Source organism: Globicephala melas, chromosome 12, assembly GCF_963455315.2.
Source record: "Globicephala melas chromosome 12, mGloMel1.2, whole genome shotgun sequence".
Taxonomy (NCBI): domain Eukaryota; kingdom Metazoa; phylum Chordata; class Mammalia; order Artiodactyla; family Delphinidae; genus Globicephala; species Globicephala melas.
This window is the reverse complement of record NC_083325.1, coordinates 70,255,972-70,278,542: the sequence shown is the minus strand read 5'-3', so window position 1 is coordinate 70,278,542 and position 22,571 is coordinate 70,255,972. Positions and strand designations below refer to the sequence as shown.

The following is a 22,571-nucleotide window of genomic DNA, read 5'->3' as shown; positions in this document are numbered from 1 at the left end:
CAGCCCATGGGGTTACCATGCCTTCTAAGTCTACTGCCCACTCTGACCGTGATGGTACTGACCAGGATCTGGACTTTCGGACTTTAGATGTGGAAGGTCTTTCCAGAAAGCTGTCCAACCGCATGAGTCTCTCCATGTGTAATGCACGGGGGTCTTGTTCTTGATCATGAGAGAATTCCATCTCAAAGACCGCTGGAGGGGACACATCCAACTCCAGAAACATGATGTTCTCGGCCTGTGGTGGGAATATCAGGCCAGACGTGAGCACTGGCCCTGATGCCTGCATCTTCTGGGCACTTGGGAAATAACGGGAGTAGCAAGGGTGATGAGGCAGGTAGAGGAAGCAGAGGTTGTGAGCATCACCTCCCTTGGGCGCTCTCTCCCCTCCCCCCTTCTACTTCCCAGCTTCTTACCCTATACCTGGGGTGTGACCCCATTGCCATGGCAACCCGAGCATACTGGCTGATAGGCCTCTTGTAGCCCACTGCAGATGTTGGCCGCTTCTTCATTTGGCTGTTACTGCTGTAGGGAAGAGGCTATATTTAAATCTATTTCCTCCGAACACAAAGGGAAAATGATATCATGATGGGTTAAGCACCATTCAGGTAGTCAGTAGGCCCTGCAGACTGCAGGTTCTGGAATTTTCTTTTCTTTGCTCTAATACAACCTGACAGCTCAAAACAGTATAACACAAGGAGACACATATTTCTCCACTCTTGTTGCTTCAATTATTTTCCACAGTGAAAAGGTTTGACTAAAGGCTGGAAAAAAGAAAGGAAATCCAATCTTATTTTTAGCTGTCAGACTCGTAGACTGACTTCACACACTATATAAAACCATCAATTAGTGGTTCTGCTTTTCATTTTCCTTCATAGGATTTAACACAATAAAATGATTAGAAACTCAGGCTTGAACTGCAGGTGTTCCAAACTAGCCAAAACAATCTTGAAAAATAACAAAAGTAGAGGATTCACATTTCCCAGTTTCAAAACTTATTTCAAAGCTATAGTAACCAAGGCTGTGTGATACTGGCAGAAGGACCGACCTATGGACCAATGGAATAGAATTGAGAATCTAGAAATAAACCCTCATATGGGGTGGGCCAAAAAGTTGGTTCAGGTTTTTCCGTAAGATGTTACTGAAAAAGCCGAACGAACTCTTTGGCCAGCCCAATATTTTCAGTCAATTGATTCTCTACAAGGGTACCAAGACCATTCAACAGGGAGTGAACAGTCTCTTCAGCAAATGCTACAGGGACAACTGGATATCCACACACAAGAAAATGAAGTTGGACCCTTCCCTTGTACCATATATAAAAAACTAACTCAAAATTAATCATAGACTTAAATGTAGGAGCTAAAACTATAAAACTCTTAGAATAAAACAAAGGAGTAAATCTTCATGACCTTAGATTAGGCAATGGTTTCTTAGATATGACATCAAAAGCCCAAGCAACCAAAGAAAAAATAAATAGGACTTCATTGAAAACTAAAAATTTCTGTGCTTCAAGGAACATCATAAAAAAAGTGAAATAACAATCTTCAAAATGGGAGAAATTACTTGCAACTCATAAATGTGATGAAGGACTTACATCTAGAATATATAAGTAACATTTACACATGAAGAATAAAAAGACAAATAACCCTGTGTAAAAATGGACAAAAGATCTGGGTAGCCATTTCTCCGAAGAAAATATACAAATGGCCAATAAGCACAAGAAAAGCTCAACATGATTAGTCATTATGGAAATGTGAATCAAAACCATAATGAGATACCACTTCACAGCCACTAGGATGACTATAATCAAAGAAGACAGAAAAGAGCACATGTTGGTGAAGATATAGAGAAATGGGGAACTTCATGCATTGTTGGTGGGAATATAAAATGATGCAGTCACTTTGGAAACAGTTTGGTAGTTTTTCAAAAAGTTAAACATAGAGTTGCCATATGACCTAGTACTTCCACTACTAGATACATATAATCAAGAGAATTGAAATCATGCTCACGCAAAAACTTGTATATAAATGTTCATAGAAGCATTATTCATAATAGCCAGAAAGTAGAAATAACCCCAATGACCATTGACTTATGAATAAACAAAATGTGGAATATCATAGAATGGAATATTATTTGGCAACAAAAAGGAATGAAGGACTGATGCATGCTACAAGGTGGATGAAACTTGAAAACATTTTGCCAAGTGAAAGAAGGCAGACACCAAAGACCACATGTGATATGATTCCATTTATATCAAGTATCTGGAATAGGCAAGTCCATAGTGACAGAAAGTAGATTGGTGGTTTCCTAGGGATGGGGGACACTGGGGAGAATGAGAAGTGACAGCTAATGGGTTTGGGGTTTCTTTCTGGAGTGATGAAAATGTTCTGGAATTAGACAGTGGTAATGTTATACAACTCTGTGAATATACTAAAATCCACTGAATTATACCCTTTAAAATGGTGAATTTTATGATACGTGAATTACATCTCAATAAAGGTATCATTTATAAAACATACAAAACTCAGGCTTGGCTTTTTTTGTTTGATTTTTTGGCCGTGTATCGTGGTCTGCAGGATCTCAGTTCCCCAACCAGGGACTGAGTGCTGAAGGCACTGAACCCTAACCACTAGACCACTAGGGAACTCCCAGGCTTGGCTTTTAAAAAGTGCATATTCTTTGACCCAAATTCCCAGTCCTAGGAATTTCCCTAAGGAAATAATCAGAGATAGGGACAATTTATAAGCAGAGATGTTTGCTGCAATATTATTTACAAATGCAAACAATTAGAAACAACCCAAATGTGCACCAATAGGGACCAGTTTATTATTCAGCCAGGTGAAGGAATAGTATGTAGTCATTTCAATTGTCTTATGGCTCTGTGTAGACATGAAAAGGTTTCCACAACATAGTAAATAAAAAAGCAGATAAAAAGATGACATTTTTTTGTTTTGTTTTTATAGGAGTGTGTGTACGTGCGTGGATGCTTAGAAAAAAGTCTGGATATTCAACAAAATGTTAACAATGATTGTCTTTGGATCGAGTGATTATGGGTGATTTTTATTACCTTTATGCCTTTCTGCAATATCTAAATTTTTTACAATGTATGGTTAATCTTATATCTAATAAACTATTTCAAATACTCAGAAAAGCATGGAATATATATCTGTTCGCCTATCATCCAGCATTGTCAAATCTTAACATTTTATTATACTTAACACCAAATCTTTAAGAAATAAAATGTAGACACAGTTTTTAAGACTCCATCACTTTCCTTCCCCAGAATTAATCACTCTCTTGAGTTTCGTGCTTATCAATGTCAGGCATATTTTTATACTTATTTATATATGTGGCTATTCATAAACAATATATATGGTATCTGTATGCCTACTTCTTAGTTTTATACTGTATGGTATACACACTATATTGTTTTGTGCCCAACAAACATGGCTTTTATATTTATCCATGCTGCTCTAGATTAGATGATTAAAGTTTAACTATATTGACTATCTTAAGGTTTCAATATAGCATTTTATATATGTTATATATATATATATTTTTAATATATTCTCTTGTTGATAGACATCTAGGTCAATTCCTTTTTCTCTCTCCCTTTCTATTTAACACAGTGCTGTTGTGAAGAGTTCTGTGTAGGTATCTTGAAGTACATAGTCAAGTTTCCCTGGGGTATATACCCAGGAACGGAATGGTTCCGATGTGCATTTTCCGCTTTACCAAATTGCCAAATTGCTTTTCCAAGTGGCTATATACCACGAGAAAGTTCCCATTGCTCTATATCCTGGCCAACTCATGGTATGTTAAGACTTTTTACTCTCAGCAACTTAATGAGTGTGAGGTATTGTATTATTCAAAACAAAGATAGGAAAGAAAACAAGTTATTTCCACTAAAAAACACAATACAGGGTTTGGAGTGAGGTAGATCTGAGTTTGAATGTTGGCTCTACCCCTTACAACTCTGTTACCTTGGGAAGCGGCTTAGTATCTGAGCCTCAGATATCTCATCGCGATCCTACAGAACTGCTGAGATTAAACAGGATAAGCACTTAGCACAGTACACCTCAAGGGCTCAACACGTGGCAGCTGTGATGATTATTAATTCTCAATTCCACTTGCTAATTTCAAACAGGGATACAGATGAGCAACGAAAAAAGCCAAAAGGCAGACAGAAAACAGAAGAGAAGAAACAGGCTGAGTAATTCAGAGATAGGACACTCTGTCCTTGAATAGGAGAACAAGCCGTGCAGGCGCCGACGGAACAATGCCCGCCTTCTGCCACAGAGAGTAACAAGAACCACATTCCCAGGGTTTTTTTTTTACCAAGTGTATATAAAAGAGTGCGGATCCCACTTAGGGTCCCTGCCGACCCCTCTTCATAGATGAAAACAAGGAAGACAAGGCTGTGGAAGCCCCAGCTGGTTCTGCTGCTATGGACCCTCTGGAAGGTGGGCGGGCTGTGCATGTGGACAGTGGCAGCACCGGGGGAGGGGAGCGGGAAGATCAGTAAAATAACAACTTATCATTTATAAGGTGCATCTGTGCATCCCATTTGAACTTTACAACCTCCTGAGGTGCAGGCAGGGCAGACAAGGAGATGAGGCTCAGAAAAGCAAAAGCGCCTTTGTGTCCAAGATCGTACAATTAGGAAGAGACTCGGAATGGATTCTTCCCAAATACTCTTTTTAGGATGCCACGCTGTCTTTCAGGAGCGCACACAGAACAGCCTGGGCCTGAGTGTGCCTTGAAGGCTGCAGGCTCTGGGAACAGCACAGGGGGACAGGGCTGGGTGAGCAGAGCAGTGGATCAGGGCGAATTGGCAGCCTGACCCAATAAAGATGCCAGGGCTATTCTGGGTGGCAGGTGGGAAGCAGGGGGTGGGGGAGGGGAGTCTGTAATTGGGACACCAAGCTTCCCATCTACTCTGTCCTCTGCCTCAGGCCTACTTTCCATGATTGATCCGTCTGTAGTAAGCAGGTTGTGGCTGACAGCCTAGAGTGGAGGCCTGGCTCTGCAAGTATCCACCCCTCTTGAAAGAAACCCACAACAGCTATCCTGTGCGTCGTAGATCCCCAGAGTTCTCTTACGACCCTCCCTCCACATGGCTTCTATCACGAGATTATATAGATTTTCCTCTTAATATTAAAAAGTTCTCTCTCAGTCCCATCTCAGAGGCTGACCCCAATCTCATTACCAGCTCTGTCTGCTCACCACCTTTCCCCCCTCCTGTTCTGAAACCCGGCAGCCAGCATCATAGGGTGTGTTTTACTTCTCGGTCCTTTACAAGCACCTGACACAGCAAATCTGACTTTTCTCCATGATTGGATCCCTCCCTCCCTGCAGGTGAGCTGTCCACCTTGTAGCATCCCCCCTGCATGTCTGAAATCCCACTCTTCTTCCCAGTTCCCCTTCTCACGGCACACAGCCTGCCCGGGCAGGCAAAAACTTCTCCCTGTTTCAGATTCTTTTTCAGCTGTCACAGGCCTGTGAATGAATCTAGGGACTCAACTCAGAGCTGAGCATGTTCTGACTGAGGTAAACTTTGCCTCTGTAAGGAAACCAGTTTAACTTTCTATCCTGATTCTATTTAGAGCAAGGAATGCTCTGCTCTCTCTCTCTCTAAATTTGGAGGCAGCCTGATTTAAAGATCAAAATCTAGAACGAAAGCAACAAACCAAACTGTCCTTCTATGGCACTTGTAAGGCATGATGGCAAACTAGTTTCTCTGGAGTGCCCACAATTATCATACTGGCTTACTGGTACTATTTTTTTTTTTTTTTTTTTTACTGGTACTATTGCAGCCATTTATGGATCATCTTCTCTGTGCCAGGTACTGGCCTGGAACACCCTCCACCCCACCTCCAACACACACCACACACACTATCTCACTTCAATCTTGATAATACTGCAGGGATTTTTTTTTTTTTTTATCCCGACTTTTATCTGAACTTGGGTTCAGAGAGGTTAATAAAAAACCTTCTCAAGGCAGAGCAGGGACTAGAATTCAGAACGTTCTAAATCCAAAATCCAGTCTCTTTCTACTGCACCACGATACTTTGAAAAGAGTCTAGGATAGCAGGGATTGCAAAAGGCAAGTGGCTAAAGTTACAAATAGAATTTTGTGAACTGTAAACCATGGGCTACAGACATTGCCAAATATACAACCCTTAGAAGACAGTTTTGTATAAACACAATTAAAAATAAGGTCCATGATGAGTAACCAAAAATAAAAGGTCATATTTGTAAAATAGTTATGGTTAGAGCTGGCTGCAGAAATGTGTTTTGCAAAGTAACGTTAACACAAAATTGTTTGTGATTGTGGAAGGGACCTCACCTGAAGTTATTGTGCATCAACTAGCAGTGGCCTAGAGGTAGTGGAGAAAAAAGAAAAAGGGATAGACGTCCAGAATAAGTTGATTCAGGGTGTGTTTCAAGAGCTCCCCGACAATAACTCCTTGTTTTAAAGAGAGGCTCGGGGAAGAGTGTGTGGGGTAAATGCTTGCAGCTAGTGGAAGAGGGGAAACGTTTTTCCAACAAAAGTTTTCTAAAGGGACGGTATGACTTTAGGTAATTTCTTTCCAACAATGCTTTTTTCCTCTCCTTTTGAGCAGCCTTCCGTGTTCTAATCCCCAACACACCACAGGCCAAACGGAAGCAAAATATTCCACACTTGAATTGAGCAAATGGGACAATGCCTTGATTAGTTAAATATGCTTTGGGAAGAAAGAGGTTTTTCAGCCCTGATTAAGTTATGTTGCAAACAGTGGGACCCAATCCTCCCAGAGAGGCAGCTTGTTCTACAGTCTCAGTCCACAGGGCTCCCCGAAATGCGGGAAGCTGCGTCCAAGGACCTGCCCACCCTCAGCCTTCCGCTATGAAAGGAGGGGCTTGGGGCAAAAGATCTCAGAGATCCAGGCCAGTGATTCTTACATCGTGATGCTACCCTGGGGCTCTCTGTTGCTGAGTCACTATCATGCTTGGGAATTCCAATTAGGAGGGAATTGTTTTTACTTTATTTTAACCACCAACTGCTGCTATACAAAAGTAATTTTTTAAAAAAATGAATTTATTGAGGTTGAATTTATTTAAAAATGAATTTATTGAGCTGTCAGAGCTTGAGGATTTTTGGCTGCACCGTGCGGCATGTGGGATCTTAGTTCCCACACCAGGGATCAAACCCGTGCCCTCTGCAGTGGAAGCCTGGAGTCTTAACCACTGAACCGCCAGGGAAGTCCCAGTAGAAAGTAATTTTAAAAATTTGTTTTGTATAAAAACTTCCTAGATCTATTATTATTTTTCTTTTTTTTTTTTTGTAATTTATTTATTTATTTATCTATTTTTGGCTGTGTTGGGTCTTCGTTGCTGCGTGTGGGCTTTCTCTAGTTGTGGCGAGCGGGGGCTACTCTTCTTTGTAGTACGTGGGCTTCTCATTGTGGTGGCTCCTCTTGTTGCGGAGCACGGGCTCTAGGCGAGCGGGCTTCAGTAGTTGTGGCATACGGACTCAGTACTTGTGGCTCACGGGCTCTAGAGCGCAGGCTCAGTAGTTGTGGCGCACGGGCTTAGTTGTTCCGCGGCATGTGGGATCTTCCCAGACCAGGGCTCAAACTCGTGTCCTCTGCATTGGCAGGTGGATTCTTAACCACTGCACCGTCTGGGATGCCCTATTATTACTTTTCTTTAGTATTTTTGTGATTTTTTTTTTAAGTTCTGAGATAAATATTATTTATTGCAGTTATCAGACAATGGACAAGTGACATTAGAAAAAAGAAAATAACCTGTAGTAGTAATTCAGAATAGCATGTAGTTGACTGCCTGGCATTTACTAATGTCTTTTTGAAGTAATTTATTTATTGGAATTTTTCTTAAAGAAATTTATAAGACCTGTTTATATCAACCGTATTTAAGTACAGTGGAGAACACTGGGATGTCACAATTGCCTTAATACATTTTACCCTTACCCAGATATATTTTGATATTTTCTACACAAAATATATACTCTCTGTATTCTGAGGAGGTAAATATATATTCTGTATAAAACAGCATGTTTAAGTTGTGAATATACTTAACCATAATTTTGAAAAAGCTTGTAAATGTATTTATATCCTTACAATTTTAATATAAAATTTTAAGGGAACACAGTCTATCTGGGATCCAGTTAGAAGCACTGCTAATAGAGATGTACAAATGCAGGCTGGGGAGCAACTGTGTGCAGATTTAAGTCAAAGGGGTATGTATGTCGAGACCAGTTCTTCCCAAAGAGTTATGGGACACTATAGCGTAAGCTAAAGCCCACTGCCTGCTTTGAGCCCGTTTTTTTTTTGTTTGGTTGGTTTTTTGCTTGTTTATTTGTTTCTTTGTTGTTTTGGCCTCCTCATGGCATGCGGGATCTTAATTCCCTGACTAGGAATGAAACCCGTGCTCCCTGCAGTGCAAGTGTGGAGTCCCAACCACTGGACCACCAGGGAATTCCCCACAAGCAGATTTTGAGGAAAGAGCCGAATTCTTAGGCTTCCTAATGGCAAAGAAAACACTGAATCTTTCTCTCTTTGCATTACTTTCCAAGAGCAAGAAGGATGGTGGGGGGAATCAGAAGAGAAGGGAAAGGTGGGAAAAGAACATCACAGGCAACTCCCTCTGCCCAGAAAGGTTCTGGTTCTGAGGCCTAGAAAAGAACATGTAAAGAGCACAAATTCTCCTTTAAAGCAAAGAGAGGGATAAGAGGCTAGGAAAGGCAATAGCTCAACAGTAAGCAAAGATACCAATCTATATTTTGGAGGACTTCTTTCTTTTTAAAAGTTGTCACTGGGCTTCCCTGGTGGCGCAGTGGTTGAGAGTCCGCCTGCTGATGCAAGGGACACGGGTTCGTGCCCCGGTCCGGGAAGATCCCACATGCAGCGGAGCGGCTGGGCCCGTGAGCCATGGCCGCTGAGCCTGCGCGTCCGGAGCCTGTGCTCCGCAACGGGAGAGGCCACAACAGTGAGAGGCCTGCGTACCGCAAAAAAAAAAAAGAAAAAAAAAAAAGGTGTTACTGGTATCTACTCTAAAAATTATTTAACATGTGCTGTTTTAAGATAGCTGTTTTATTTTTAAAAATCTGTGAATGGTTTTTCAGTGTATGCAAACCATTTTATTTTTGCAAAAAAAAAAAGAGAAAGAAGTTATTTAAAAGGTTTTTTAATTTAAAAGTTATTCGAGTAAAAGGAAGAAAGTAAACTTAAAATAACCAGAACAAAGAATGGAGATTCATAACCATTAAGCAGAAAGCTTATCTTAGCTTCAGGCAAAGCACCCACCACGCTTTGGAGTCTGGATTCTGTGCTTAGGTGGTCAAGTAAAAACTGCAGGGACAACGTTTTGAGAAATGAATAAACTCCTCTGAAGCATGAAATTTTCAAAACTCAAATCAAGATCCATTCTCAGTTCCAGATTAAAGGAGATGGAACAGGCATGACAATTAAATGCAATGCACCATCGCAGGTGAGCCGGTGGAGGAATTGCTGTAAAGGACATTATTGAGGTAACAGAATTTCCTGAATTTGATCACTGTACTGTGGTTATGTAAGAGAATGTCCTCACTCTTAGGAAATATGGGTAAAGGGTTGACTGTCTGCAATTTAATTTCAAATGGTTGACGGGAGGGGATTAATAAAGCAAGATGTGGCAAGATGCTAACAACCGGGGAGTTTGGGTGAAGGGCATATGGGAATTCTTTGTACTATTCTTGCTTTTCAAACTTAAAAATTTTTTAAAAACACACGCCTTCTCAGAGCGTCTCTCATCCCATCTCTATCCAATGTAAAGAAATTCCTCCACCTACAAACTTTAAACTCAAGAACTCTGTAAGCACAAAATAACTCTACACAGCAGAAGCCTCCCCAGCATCTTCCTCCAGCAGATGGTGCTGGAGTAGTAGTTTTTGAACCTAGCTTCCTGTAGAATCAGCTGGAAGCCTTGAAAAACATTTTTCTTAAGCCCTGGGATCCATGCAAGACCCTTTAAATCAGACTCTCTGGAGCCCAGCTCACAGGTGATTCTAGTTGCAGCCAGGGTGGAGAACTTCTGCATTAGATGACGTACTACTGCAGGCCTCCACTTAGATTGGAAAGGTGGATTTAAATCCAAACTGATGCCATTGAAAAGTCCTTTACTCAAGAACTTGCCACTTACAAACTTGTGTAGTGTTGCCTTGCGTAGGATCAGCCCTTCAGAAAGTAGACAAATTAAGTAGGCATCTGTTGCTCCAGTGAGAAGCTGTAGACCTCTACAGCTAGCTTCCCACCCCAGCTTTGGGGAGACTCCTGCCCTATCTTGGCGTTAATATTCCTAGGATAGATAGAGCAAAGAATCTCTAGGGAAGTGCATTGGTGTCAGGCCTCCTGAACACCTCTGTACACAGATTGTCAATGAAGGGACAGTGGTCCAGCTGGGTGAGGTAGTCACTCTGCTGGGTTTGAACATCCAGTCTTGTTCTTCATGGCCACCAGCAGAGGGAAAGGCACACCCAGAGCTAAATGCACTTTGCTCTGTTACCTAAGAGCTAGGATGTGGAAACAGGTGGAAATGCTGAATCACCCAGCTGAGTGAGGCTACAAGGACCTCACGTCTCTATCATTTCTTGATCTGATTACTTTTCTGTATTCCCCACTGGACTGTGAGCTCTGACCGTGTCTGATTTACCTCCCATCTGCAGAGTCTCCTACAGTGTCCAACACATAGTTAGTGCTTGGCAATATCATCTGTTGTTGCTGTTTTTGGCATCTGACAAATGAATACTCACCAGACCGGCCAAATGCTAGCCAGCTAGTGTTTTCTGCATCCCAGACCAATGAGACACTGTACTTGACAACCCTTCCTTCATGGAGACCCCAACATTAGGTCCTGGGAAACCCATCCTCCATCTGCACCCTTCCCAGCCCTCCCCAATCCACTAAAACGTCTGTCTCCCCCAGGCCCCTGGCCACCCCGGGCCTGGGGCGAGCTGGCAAGTCCCTAGGCCCAGACAGCTGGTGAAGGACTCACGCTCCACCGGGCATGAGTGGCTGGAACTTCCATTGCTCCTCCTCGCAGTCCAGGAAAAGCCGGTTCATGATCTTGTTCTTCTCCTCAGGGGGGATGAAGTTCTCGATGATTAGGTACCTGGGAGGAGGAATGAGGTAGACAGGGGTTCACGTGAGACCGCACAGTGCATATGAAGGTTGAAGGATGAGAAAAAAGAAGCAAAGAGGCAGAGGGAACAGAGAAGGTGGAAAAACCAAAAAGTCGGGGGGAGGGAATCCCTAGAGAAATAATAGAGCTTGCAAATCACAGTTTCTAATGCAAAGATTATAGACTCAGGGCCTTAGGAGTTACTTCTGGGCAGCACCTGGCATGCACTTTGCGGAGTGCATCAAATGCAGGCCGAGGAGAGTAAGGAGGAGACAGGAGGTAGAGGAAACTCCAATGGGCCCCTCCCCCATCCCTCAGACACATTCTGTTCCTAAGGTACATGGACATGGGTGAGGAGACAGTTGGAATGAAGCCTTCAGGAAAGAGAGGAGCCTGTCAGGGAGAGGCCCAGGGCCTGAGGGATGGCTGTGAGAGCCCCAGATGGAAAGAGGAGGGGCCCTACTTGAGCTTGAGCTCCCGGGTCTGCTCATTCTGTGCCTCTTCCAGGTCCTGCCGCACGCGGATGTACTCATCGTGCTGGTCCTGGATCTCCGCCTTCACCGCCTGCAGCTTGGCGTAGAGCTGGGTGGGGACAGGTGCAGCTCAGAGGCGTTGCAGTGTGGCAACCAATGTGGCTCCGCTCCGCTCACCCAGCCTGGGTCCCGACGGCTGCAGGCTCAGGGTCCACCAGCTCGGTCCAGGATGAGCCCAGGGCCCACCTCTGAAGCTCCCTCCTGCCCCACCATCCATCGGAATGGGTTATTCTAAAGGCTGCCCTGTCCCTCCCACACTGTGGCCTGTTAACCTGCTCTCTCAGCTGCTGTCCACATCGTGCAATGTTCAAATCTGAAGGGACCCGAGGGACCTTCTGGTCCAACACCCCCTTTTATAGGTGAGGAAACTCAGGCACAGACTTGCTCAAGGTTATACAACGAGATAACAGAAGAGCCGGAATCAGGACGCGAGTATCAGGACTGCCATCCAGGGCTCAGGGAAGGAAGGGAGCCTCAGCCAGTTTGCAAGGTGACCCATCCTACTCCTGCCTCTCCAGCGGCTCTCGAAAGTAGGGGTGTCCGGCTTCCCTGGTGGCGCAATGGTTGGGAGTCCGCCTGCCGATGCAGGGGACACGGGTTTGTGCCCTGCTCCGCGAAGATCCCACATGCTGCGGAGCGGCTGGGCCCGTGAGCCATGGCCGCTGAGCCTGCGCGTCTGGAGCCTGTGCTCCGCAACGGAAGAGGCCACAACAGTGAGAGGCCCGCGTACCGCAAAAAAAAAAAAAAAAAGTAGGGGTGTGGAGGGCAGCTCCAACCTTCCTGTCCCACTCCTAACCCACTGAAAGCTGTGTCCCTGGAAACTGCCACTGGAGCTGGGCCTCTGCCTGGCCTGCTCTGGGGCAGACACCTCAGCAATCTAAGGGCTCTCCAGGTTCTTCCCAGAATCCAGACTGGAATTTGCCGCTTCCTGCCCTAGGCCCTCAGCTTATGCACACGCCTTTCCCTGGCCATGGACTTTGCAGGGTCCTGGCAGCCAACATTCTCATCCCTGGAGAGCCCTGTGCTCCCTCTCTGAGCGCTCCCAGGCTCGAGTCTCCTCAGGTTTCCCCACCACTCCCCTGGCCTGCTCTGTGCCTGGTTATCCAAACTGTGACTCACTGGTGACACCAGAGTAAAGGGAGAAGTTACCCAGGACCACGAGGATGGCAACCCTGGAGAGTGGAAGTAAAAGTGTTCCCAGCCTGTCTGGCCCCTCCTGGCCCAGGAGGAAAGGCTCTATCCCACCCCACCCAGACCCCCGCCTTCCCCTGCTCCTCACCCAGCACCCACGCAGTGTAACTCAGGGGGTCAGCAGTCCAAGCAAAGCGGGGAGGGGTCGCTAAAGCACACGCCCCTTGGGCAGGTGACGTCTCGGGCAGAGGCTGCCAGGCCCTTACACACCTTGACCCAGTTCTGTGTGGCATCTCACCTTCTTGAGTTTCTTGGTTTTGACCTCCACCTCCTGCTGCAGGGACGTGTAGGTGCCCCGGAGCTCCATGGTCTCCTCGTCTCGGAGCATCATCTCCTGCTGCATTTCCCGTTCGCGGCGTTTCTAGGCCAAGGCAGGGCACAGGACTCAGCAGAGCAGAATGTACTGGGGAGCTCTGCCTACCATGGAACCTGGCTTCGTCATGACCATGGGCGCCAGGAGGCAGCAGGGAGCACCCCATGGCCCACATCCATTGCTCCCACCCCATCCTCAATGGAGCCTCTCTGAACCTTCTCAGCTCATACGGCCACGCTTTTGCCAAGGCACTGCCCCCCACAGAAGGAGACCTCAGCCCTAACAGCTGGGGCATTCCAGGGGTGTCAACCCCATATACCGATGTCCAGATACTGGCTTTCCAGCTGCCTCAGCCTCTCCCATGTAGTATCACAATTGATTGGTAAGACCAACAAACTGTGGTTCTTGATGATTTAGGACACAGTCCTGCAGTTGGCAAAGAACTCACACCTTTGTGGAAGGCCCAGGAATGAGTACCTGGTGCCTTACGGAGGCTGTCCTCATGGAGAGCCACCACCTGGGCAGTGGACCCATGGGATGCAGGGCAGCATACCTTAGGTTCTCAGCGCTGTAATTCCAGGGATCCTGAGCCCATGACGGCTCACTGCCCTAAGCCCCACTGTGCGACCTCAAGGCTATGTGCCCCCTCCCACCCAACCCAGGGACCTGAAGACCCCTGCCCTACCTGCTCGGCAATCTCCTGCCTCTTCAGTTCCAGCATCTTCTGCTGTTCATTGGTGTGATCCATGATGTTCCTGCCCCCGATGAGCAGCTTGCTCTCCATGGCCTGTGGACACAGAGGGGTGAAGAGATGGGCTTTGGGGCTTTTCAAAGGGCCACAGCAGCCCCAGCTTGAGAGGTCTGGCTTCTCTGTTTTGTGGTCCTTCCAGGAGGGGACAGAAGATGTGTCCCAGAAGGAGCCTCATGACCCTCAGTAAGAATGAAGTTTTCCCCTCCAGCCTCCTGGGCCCCAGCACAAGGCTCCCATTCTCAGCAGGACCATTAGGTGAGACAGAGAGGGAATCCCTCAGAGAATACAGGGTACCTGCTCTGTTTGCTTTGGATATGGAAGCTTTGCTTTGGATATACGGAAGGCTGGTTCACCACGCTTGGGAAGGGAGTGTGGTGGCAATCTAATCCTGGCAACAGGACCCAGCTGCTGTTAGGAGGCGGGGAGACACCGGATACAGTCACTGGGCAGCCCGGCCCTTTAGGTAACTGGCTCCTGACTCAGGAAGGGGGTTCACACACAGGCAGCAGGAAAGGCTCTAATCTTCAGCTGGAAAACAGAAGAAAAGCCAAAGGGAGAAGACTCTGCAGCACTAAGGGGCACATGGGGCCCCAGAAGCAGCATGAGCTTTGGAGATGGCCAGAAAGACCTGGGCTCTACCCACCAACTGCAAGGTCTCGGCCGAGTTATCTGTCACCTCTCACGTCCATAACCCTGGAGCCGCCTCTGCTCCGGGAAGGAAAGCCACAGCAAACATCTGCTGAGTGCTACCGCTACCTGCCAGGTGTCTCCATCCTCACCCCCAGAGAGACCCCAGGCAACAAGTAAAGAAACTGAGAGGAACTAGCCTCAGGCCATGCAGCTAGTTGACAGGGGTGAGATCTGAGCTCCACGCCAGTCTCCCCACTGAGCCCCTGCGCTGTGTGCAGCACCCCCAGCCCGACCCAGCACTTGGCACAGACATTCCATAGGTGATGGTTGAATCTGAAGCTTAAATAATAAAGGAGTAGGGGAAACTGTTTAAGTTGTGACTACGTTAAAATGCATTTTCAGGGACTTCCCTGGTGGCGCAGTGGTTAAGAATCCACCTCCCAACGCAGGGGACACGGGTTCGAGCCCTGGTCCGAGAGGATCCAACAGGCCGCGGAGCAGCTAAGCCAGTGCACCACAGCTACTGAACCTGTGCTCTAGAGCACGCGAGCCACAACTACTGAGCCCACGTGCTGCAACCACTGAAGCCCGTGCACCTAGAGCCCGTGCTCCGCAACAAGAGAAGCCACCGCAATGAGAAGCCCGCACACCGCAACGAAGAGTAGCCCCCACTCGCCGCAACTAGAGAAAGCCCGCGCGCAGCAACGAAGACCCAAAGCAGCCAAAAATAAATAATTAATTTTAAAAAATGCATTTTCATTATTGCTAGTCAGAGGGTGCTGCCCGGGGCATGCCAGCTGTCCACTGATTTCATCCCAGGCCCCCTGGAAGGTTGAAATCACCTTGAGCCACTGACCTGCCTGAGGGCTCTCCAAGCAGGGTGTGCTGGCAGAATAGGGGAGCAGGGGGTCCCTGTACCATCCGTCACGGAGGACAGAGCAGGACAGGGGTCCAAGGTTGCTTTCGTGGGGTCAGAGGTTGGGCTGTGTGAGGGTGACAGAGGACACGGAGTGAAGCAGGGCCAGTCAGAGCCGCCCCACGCAGCCTCAGAGGGAGCTGTTGCCAAGCAAGGCACCCTCCCCATGGCAGCGTAGCCAGGGCTGCACTAGCACCTCCCCCAGGCCCTGCTCCTGGCTACCATCTCACCATCCACCACCTCCACAGCACAGACTCCTTCTCTCTCACGGTCACACTTGTCCACCCTTTGCATGAGTGACTCCTTAAATTGTGTGCCCCAGGCATCTTACCCACCTCACCTGAGTCCCCGCCCTGCAGCTCACTCAGCCCTTCATCTGGCCAGTCATTAAATCCCATCAAGTCTGTCTTCTGGGTACAGCTCACCTTCTTCCCTCCTTTTCATCCTCATCACAACGGCTCACTTCACTGTGGTCCCCATGACTCACCTGGATCATTGCCAGGATCTCCCCCCACCTCAGTTTCCCCTTCCAGCCCTCTCCACATGACACCCAAGGGGATCCGCCAACCACACAAGTCTGAACATGCCTCTCCTCTGCTGCAAACTATTGAAAGGGCCTCCATTCCTTGCAGGATGAACCACAAAGTCTGTAGCAGTTACTGGCCCCGTGGGCTGGTCTCACCTACTCCCCACATGTGCTCTGTGCTCCAGCTTTGCCAAAAGAATCCCAGCCCCTTGAGTGGGCTGTGCCTTTTCACAAGACCAGGCTTCTCTCCCTGCTTCACATCCACCTGGAAAATGGCTACTTCCCCTGCGAGACAGCCTGAGCATCTTGGGAAGTTTTCTCTGATTCCCTCAACTCTGCGTATTTCCTCCCTTAGTCCTCCTCAATAGCTAGGACACTTTCCTACTATTTTCCCATATTGTCCCATCATTTGTTTACATCCTTTCTCCTCTGTGTGCTCCTTCAGGTCAGGAATCATGGCTTACTCGGATCTGAGTCTTGGGACTTAGCACAGTGCCTGGCACACAGTAAATGCTCAATATGTTTGATGAACAGAAAGGACTCCTTGGGGTAGCCTCAGAGGGGGGCTTCCAGGTCCTTTCTCTGGGCTCACTCATCTAGAGCAGAACTGGATCTTCACCTCAGCTTCTCCTTTAATTGGTCAACCCACATGCACTGGCTAAGCAGGGTCTGGGCATCTGGGAAGCCTGGCAGGAGGGATGGGCTGGGTGTGAAGAGGGAGGAAGGAGGAAGGCAGCAGCTCTGCTTGTCCACAGAGGAAGCCCCCGACTGCTGCAGGCCATGGATAATTGATCCCTCTAACTGTAATGGCATTTGGGGGGACCTGGTATCTGGCCTGGCCCCCCTTCGAGGACACACTTGCCCGCTCCAGCCCTGAGTCCTCACACTTCCCTTGGCATGTTATGTGGCCCTAGTGTTCTTCACTCTTTGCCACCGAATAGAAAGACACTAGTTCTCAAAATAGGTTGCGTATTAGAATCGCCTGGGGAGCTTTTGAAACTCCCAGTGCCAGGCCACATGGCAGGGTTACCTTGGTCCCTTCCCCTCACAAGTGGCGGTGAGAACTCCCAAGCCAGATGCTCTAGAGGAGACTCTAGTAAGGAAGACACAGGGCGACAGCTGATGCCCTGCCTTCTCCTACCTGATGTAAAGACTGGGGATGAGGATGGAGAGAGAAGCACAGGGCAAGGCACCAAGAGAAAGAAAACCATCCTTTTCTTTGCACCTGCTATGTGCCAGGTGTCTCACTCTTACTTCTGCTAATAACCCTTTAGGCATTGAGTCTCAAACTTTGATGTACATTAGAATCACCTGGGGAGCTTTTCAAAGGCTCAGTGCCCAGGCTACATCCCACTGCCAGTTAAACTGGAAATGGAGGGGGCAGGTGGTGAGGTCCAGGCATCGGTGGTTTTCAAAGGTTCCCAGGGGATTCCAGGGTGCAAATTTGGGAATCACTGCTTTAGCAGTCCCCAGAATCAGCATTATCTGAGAACTTGTCAGAAATGCACAATCTCAGGCCCTATGCAGACCTAGTGACTCAGCATCCGAGACCCCCAGGTGACTTGTGCAACGTGTTTTAAGTGGCATACTACTAACACCATCATTTTTCTGCTGAAAGCTCAAAGAGGTTAAGTAATCCATCCAAGGTCACATCACAGCTGTTCAATTTAAATGGAGAATCCAGACCCAGGTCTGCCTGGCTCCAAAGCCCGTGCTCTTCCTACTGCAGACAATGTGTGGTGTGCTTTAGGAAGCAGAACCTGCTAAAAGAAAAGCAACATGTTTCCAGCAAGAGGAAATCATGTCTGACTAATCTCCAAGAGTTCTTTCAGGGACAAAATAGATTATTTCAGTCCACGGGGAAGCCAGTGGCCAGAACTTTAGAGGTTAAAATGCTCCTGGCAAGGTCCCACATCAGAGGTTACTCAAAGTTACATGGGGGAGGGGGTGAGGAGACAGAGAAACGGGAGGGGGATGAGGGAAAGGAAACAGAAATAAACAGGCACCTCTCTAGGTGGAAAAATGTCCAAATGTTAAATGGGGGTACTGATTTCCATAAAAAATCATGCAAGAAAGGGTGTACAGGTAAAATACCAACTTCACAGATGCCCCCAGATTCTTGCAGGTGGTAAAAAGCAGAATTTCTAGGCCGTGTGAGCTGACCAAAAAATGGCAGATGAGCTTCAGTTAGAGTTTTACATTTTGGGAAAAAGTAATCTTCGCTCTACTCATTAAATGATAGCTGTGAGCGATCAGTTATAAACCAAAACAGAGGGAAAAGAGGGGGAGTAATTCTCTGTTGTTCCCAGAAGACGTTGGCTTAATATGCTGCCACAGCTAAAAAAGCTAAGAGCATCTGGCCAGGCACCATCACCAAGGCTTTTTGGAAACAACACAAAAATCATTCTACCCTAATATAAAACTATGATGCAGCTGAATCTGGAGTACTGTGTGTAGTCCCTTGCTGCATCTCCGGGGACTTGAAGGAGAGAGAAGATCCAGAGAAGGGCAGCTAAAACCACGCAAGGGCTATTATAAGAGACTTAAAAAAAAATAGGACTCTTTAGTTGGCAAAGACAAAGAAAGGTTAAGAGGATGGACCTGGAAATTATACCATCAAAACAGGTGTGAAAAGGAAAGCTCCAGGCTTTTCCAATCAATCCCTGGTACAGAGAGTAAGAGCTTGTACCTTGAGTTTTAGAACAAAGAGTTCTGTTTATAGACGGTAATAAATTTATGGAATGTATTATCTCAGGGGTACTGGATTAAATACCTCACAGTTCATTAAAGGATTCTGGGGACACATTTTTAACCTTTTATTGTCTTTCTCCGCTTTCAGAAAACAAAATTGCACTAACATCAAATAACCACAGAAATAAAACAAAATGGGAAAAAAATTCATGTATTCCTCCTCATAGCCAATTAAATTGCTTTTTCCCCCAGATTTTTCCATATGCACACATCATTTTTTCACATCTATAGACATGGTATAAATATGTTTATGTCCTGCTATTTCCATTTCATCAAATATCTCAAGAATTTCCTGTTACTTCCATAAGGTTTATGATTATATGTTTAATGACTGCATAATGTTTAGAGTGGATGATTTATAATATATTTAATTAACCCCCATTATAAGATATTTTGGTTGTTTGCTTAATGTTTACAATAAACACTCTTGTGCATATAATTTTTTTGGCCGAGCAGCGTGGCTTGTGGGATCTTAGTTCTCCGACCAAGGCTTGAACCCAGGCCCTTGGCAGTGAGAGCACTGAGTCCTAACCACTGGACTGCCAGGGAATTCCCAATTTTTTGCTTTTTTAGAGACTTTCTTAGAAGGAAATTTCAGGAGTGGACAAAGGGTTATAAACGTTTCGTATATCTTAGAACATACTGTCAAGTTACCTTTCTAAACCGCTGCCAGCAATAAATAATGGAACCATTTTTATTACAATGTCATAGTCATGAAGTATTATCATGACTTTCAATTTTACTTAATAAGAGATATAAAATTGAGCCTCCCGTTTATTTTATATTCTCTATACCTTTGCGGTAGGCTTGCAAAGGTCTGATCTCTCCTTTTACAAAATGCTCCTTTATGCTTTTTTTTAAATTTATTTTTGGTGATTTTAAAGTGTGGAGATGGACCTGATTCAAAACGATTCTTTGTTTGTTCGGCCCACACCTTCTCCAGCTGCCCACACCTAGCTCAAGAAACCCATTTGGACATTGTCAGGCAGAACTTCAGCTGCCAGTCAGGCCCGGAATCTGATGCATCAGCCTAGACTCCCACGGCCTCCAAGTTCCAACCCTCCTCCCACTGCCACCCCCATGACATGATTCCCGGGACTGGTTTCTGTGTTGATTCTTGCTCATCAGGCTTCGTGTTAAACCTCCTCCTTGGACCTGGAAATCTCGCTTCAGGATGTCTCCTTCTGGCCAGGCCCTGGGCTCCATGAAGAGAGTTCCTGGACGATGCCTGACTGCCTGTATCACCCCATTCCATTTGTCCACTGCCCCTATGCTTCTCTGCCTAGCCCTGCCCCAACACACATGTGATTTAAATGACAACCGAATGTGCCTTATCGGTTCCTCGCCAAGTCTTGCCCACCGGCCCAGCCCACGCTGTCAGCCAAGCCTGCCTGACAGAACCTGCCTTGTGCTAGAAGACGGGGCTGGTCCTGGCACGAAATCTGGGGGTGGGCCCCAATCCAGGTGCAGGGCCTCAGTGCCCGCTTCTCCCCAGTCTCAGTTCATTGCTGCCTGTTTCATCCCCCGGTTCTGAAATATGTCATGCATGGCTGCAGTTCTTTGCTTAGAAAAAGCTTTTTTGCTCTTGCTTTTCCCCATTTCTTGGAGGATACCAGTGGCCGTCTCCTCCTTTTCCTCAGAGATCTCTGTCTTTAACTTTAATCACCTAAGGAGGGCAGGGAGGGACAGGGATGCCTCAAATCCCTAGGCCCACTTCAGGCTGGGAGGGTACTAAGCAGAATAGGGGGTTTCTAGTCCCCAGGAAAAGTTCCCTAGAGCTCTTAGCTGCCCCAGTTAATGCTGCCCTTGTGATGTCTCAGGGCAAAAGAGTCCAGGTGGGTGGGGCCTGTGGACAGGACTGGGTTTGGTTCTACTGGTTCTAAATATGTCCATTGTAACTAAAAGGCCAGCAGAGGCTGTGGGGCGGAAAAGACAGGGCTGGGAGCTCCAAGGTCACGGTCTGACTCTTGCAAGAGGGAAACGAATCACCGGATAACTAAGGTGACCTCAGGGAATCACCCCAACCCCCTTTGCTTTACAGATGACAAAACTGAGGCCCAGAGATGGAGAATTCTAAGCCTGGAGTCTCATAATTACGGAATCGGTATGTGTGTCTGCTCCTATATTGACTATGCACTCTCCAAATAATTTCCCAACTCGATTAGGGTCCTCAATTCCAGGTATGAGAGGCAGGTCAGCTGCTGTGACAATTAACAGCCAAGATCACCACAGGGACCATGTCAGCTTGCAGATACAGCTTGGGATATTCAGAGGCTCACCTTTTCCCATTCCAGGAGCAACTGTAGTACAAAATCAGGAGGAGGAAGGAGACCCCAGCACTCATTAAGTGCTGATCTGGAAAGCCAGAATGGAGACAGCCAGGCCCAGACAGCCACCCTTCTGAGGAGGTATCATCAAGGATGATTTTACAGAGAAGCCAAACAGGCTCTGCGCTGCCACTGCCAGCTAATCTATGACATTCTGCAGGAGACAGGAGTCTCAGATGCAACTTGCCATGTGCCTGTGGCTGGGCTAGGTCCTTTTTGCATTAATCTTCCTATTTCATCATCACAAGAACCTTAGGAGATAACGAGTGTGATCCCCGTTTGACATAAAAGGAAACTAAGGCTCAGACAGGTGAAGTGACTTGCTTGAGGTTATGGAGCCAGTAAGTGGCAGAAGCAGTATTTAAACATCAGCTTCCTAATTCCGAGTCCAGGGTCCTTTTTCTTGGTCCACAGCTTTCTCCTGGGTTCAGGCAGGAAGGTGCCTTGGAGAAAAGCAACATTTGGTCTTAGCACCTTTGCCAACTCAGGAACCATCAGGAAAGCTCAGGGCACCATTTCTTTCTCTTCCAGATGAAACAGGCAGGGTTCTGCTGAAGATGCTTCTGCCTGTGGGAAGTTCTTATAGGGGCCTCTGAGATAAGCGGGATAGAGCTCTTAACTGCGTGTGTGGGGGGAGGTCGCCAGTAATACTAGGGTCCCCCAGAGAGGTTGAAACCCGAATGCTCACGGGAAGGGCCACCTCACAAGTTCCATGGTGGAAAGATGTAAAGGGCACTGGGCATGACAGTCAGAGAACTTGAATCCTGGTGCACACTCTACCATCCTATTTGCTAAGAAATCTAGGGCATCAGCTCCTGGACTTCAGTTTTCTCATCTGTAAAATGGTGCAAATACCCACTAACCTTGCAGGCTTTGGGTAAGAATGGTGAGTTGCATAACAGATGTGGAACTACCTGGTAAATGATAATGTACAATCAAATGCCAGTGGTTACTTGCTGTTCCAGTACCTGATTGACATTTACCCACCACTCATCACAAAGAGCAAAACAAAATAACTACTGCAACAATCCTGGCTCCCACCTCTTACGGCCATGCCTACCATCACAGACCTGTTTCTCCTTTTGTGGCCACTGGTTATAGATCTCAAGGAACCAGCAGTAAGGGAAGAAGAAATGAAAGAGACAATGGTGAGGGGAAGAATAGTGCTATTTTCAGTGGTTCTCTGCCTTGGGGAACATAAATCAGGAAACCGCGTCCGAGTTTCCTGCCTTGAGTCTCCTTGGATGGCTCAAAAAACTACATAAATGGTCTTTCAAATGCTAGTAATTCTCTCATCAAGAAGAAGGAACAATTAGAGATCAGGAAACATATTGGCTGGGGAGTGAGGTAAGCTGGACTCTACTTCCAGCCTTGCCCTGGACAGGGTACGGATGCCCAGAAATGCTTCAGTCCACCCTGGAGACAAGCAGGAAGAAAAAAATCAGCCCATCTACTTGAGTAAGAAAACCATGAGCA

The 22,571-nt window shown here is 46.7% G+C and overlaps 1 protein-coding gene across 3 annotated transcripts in view; it reads right to left on the bottom strand.

The window, feature by feature from the left end:
* KIF3C (kinesin family member 3C) overlaps positions 1-22,571 on the bottom strand; it is a 45,764-nt gene that overhangs the window by 12,761 nt on the left and 10,432 nt on the right. For 2 of the 3 annotated variants that reach the window (XM_030858202.2, XM_060309476.1), the window contains 6 exons: positions 13,880-13,981; positions 13,120-13,242; positions 11,621-11,739; positions 11,032-11,148; positions 414-522; positions 63-235 (listed from right to left, as the gene is read on the bottom strand). In XM_030858202.2, coding sequence (XP_030714062.1) covers positions 63-235; positions 414-522; positions 11,032-11,148; positions 11,621-11,739; positions 13,120-13,242; positions 13,880-13,981 — 743 coding nt within the window. The remainder of the gene's footprint in view (positions 1-62; positions 236-413; positions 523-11,031; positions 11,149-11,620; positions 11,740-13,119; positions 13,243-13,879; positions 13,982-22,571) is intronic. The other variant, XM_030858203.2, reaches the window with a different exon arrangement.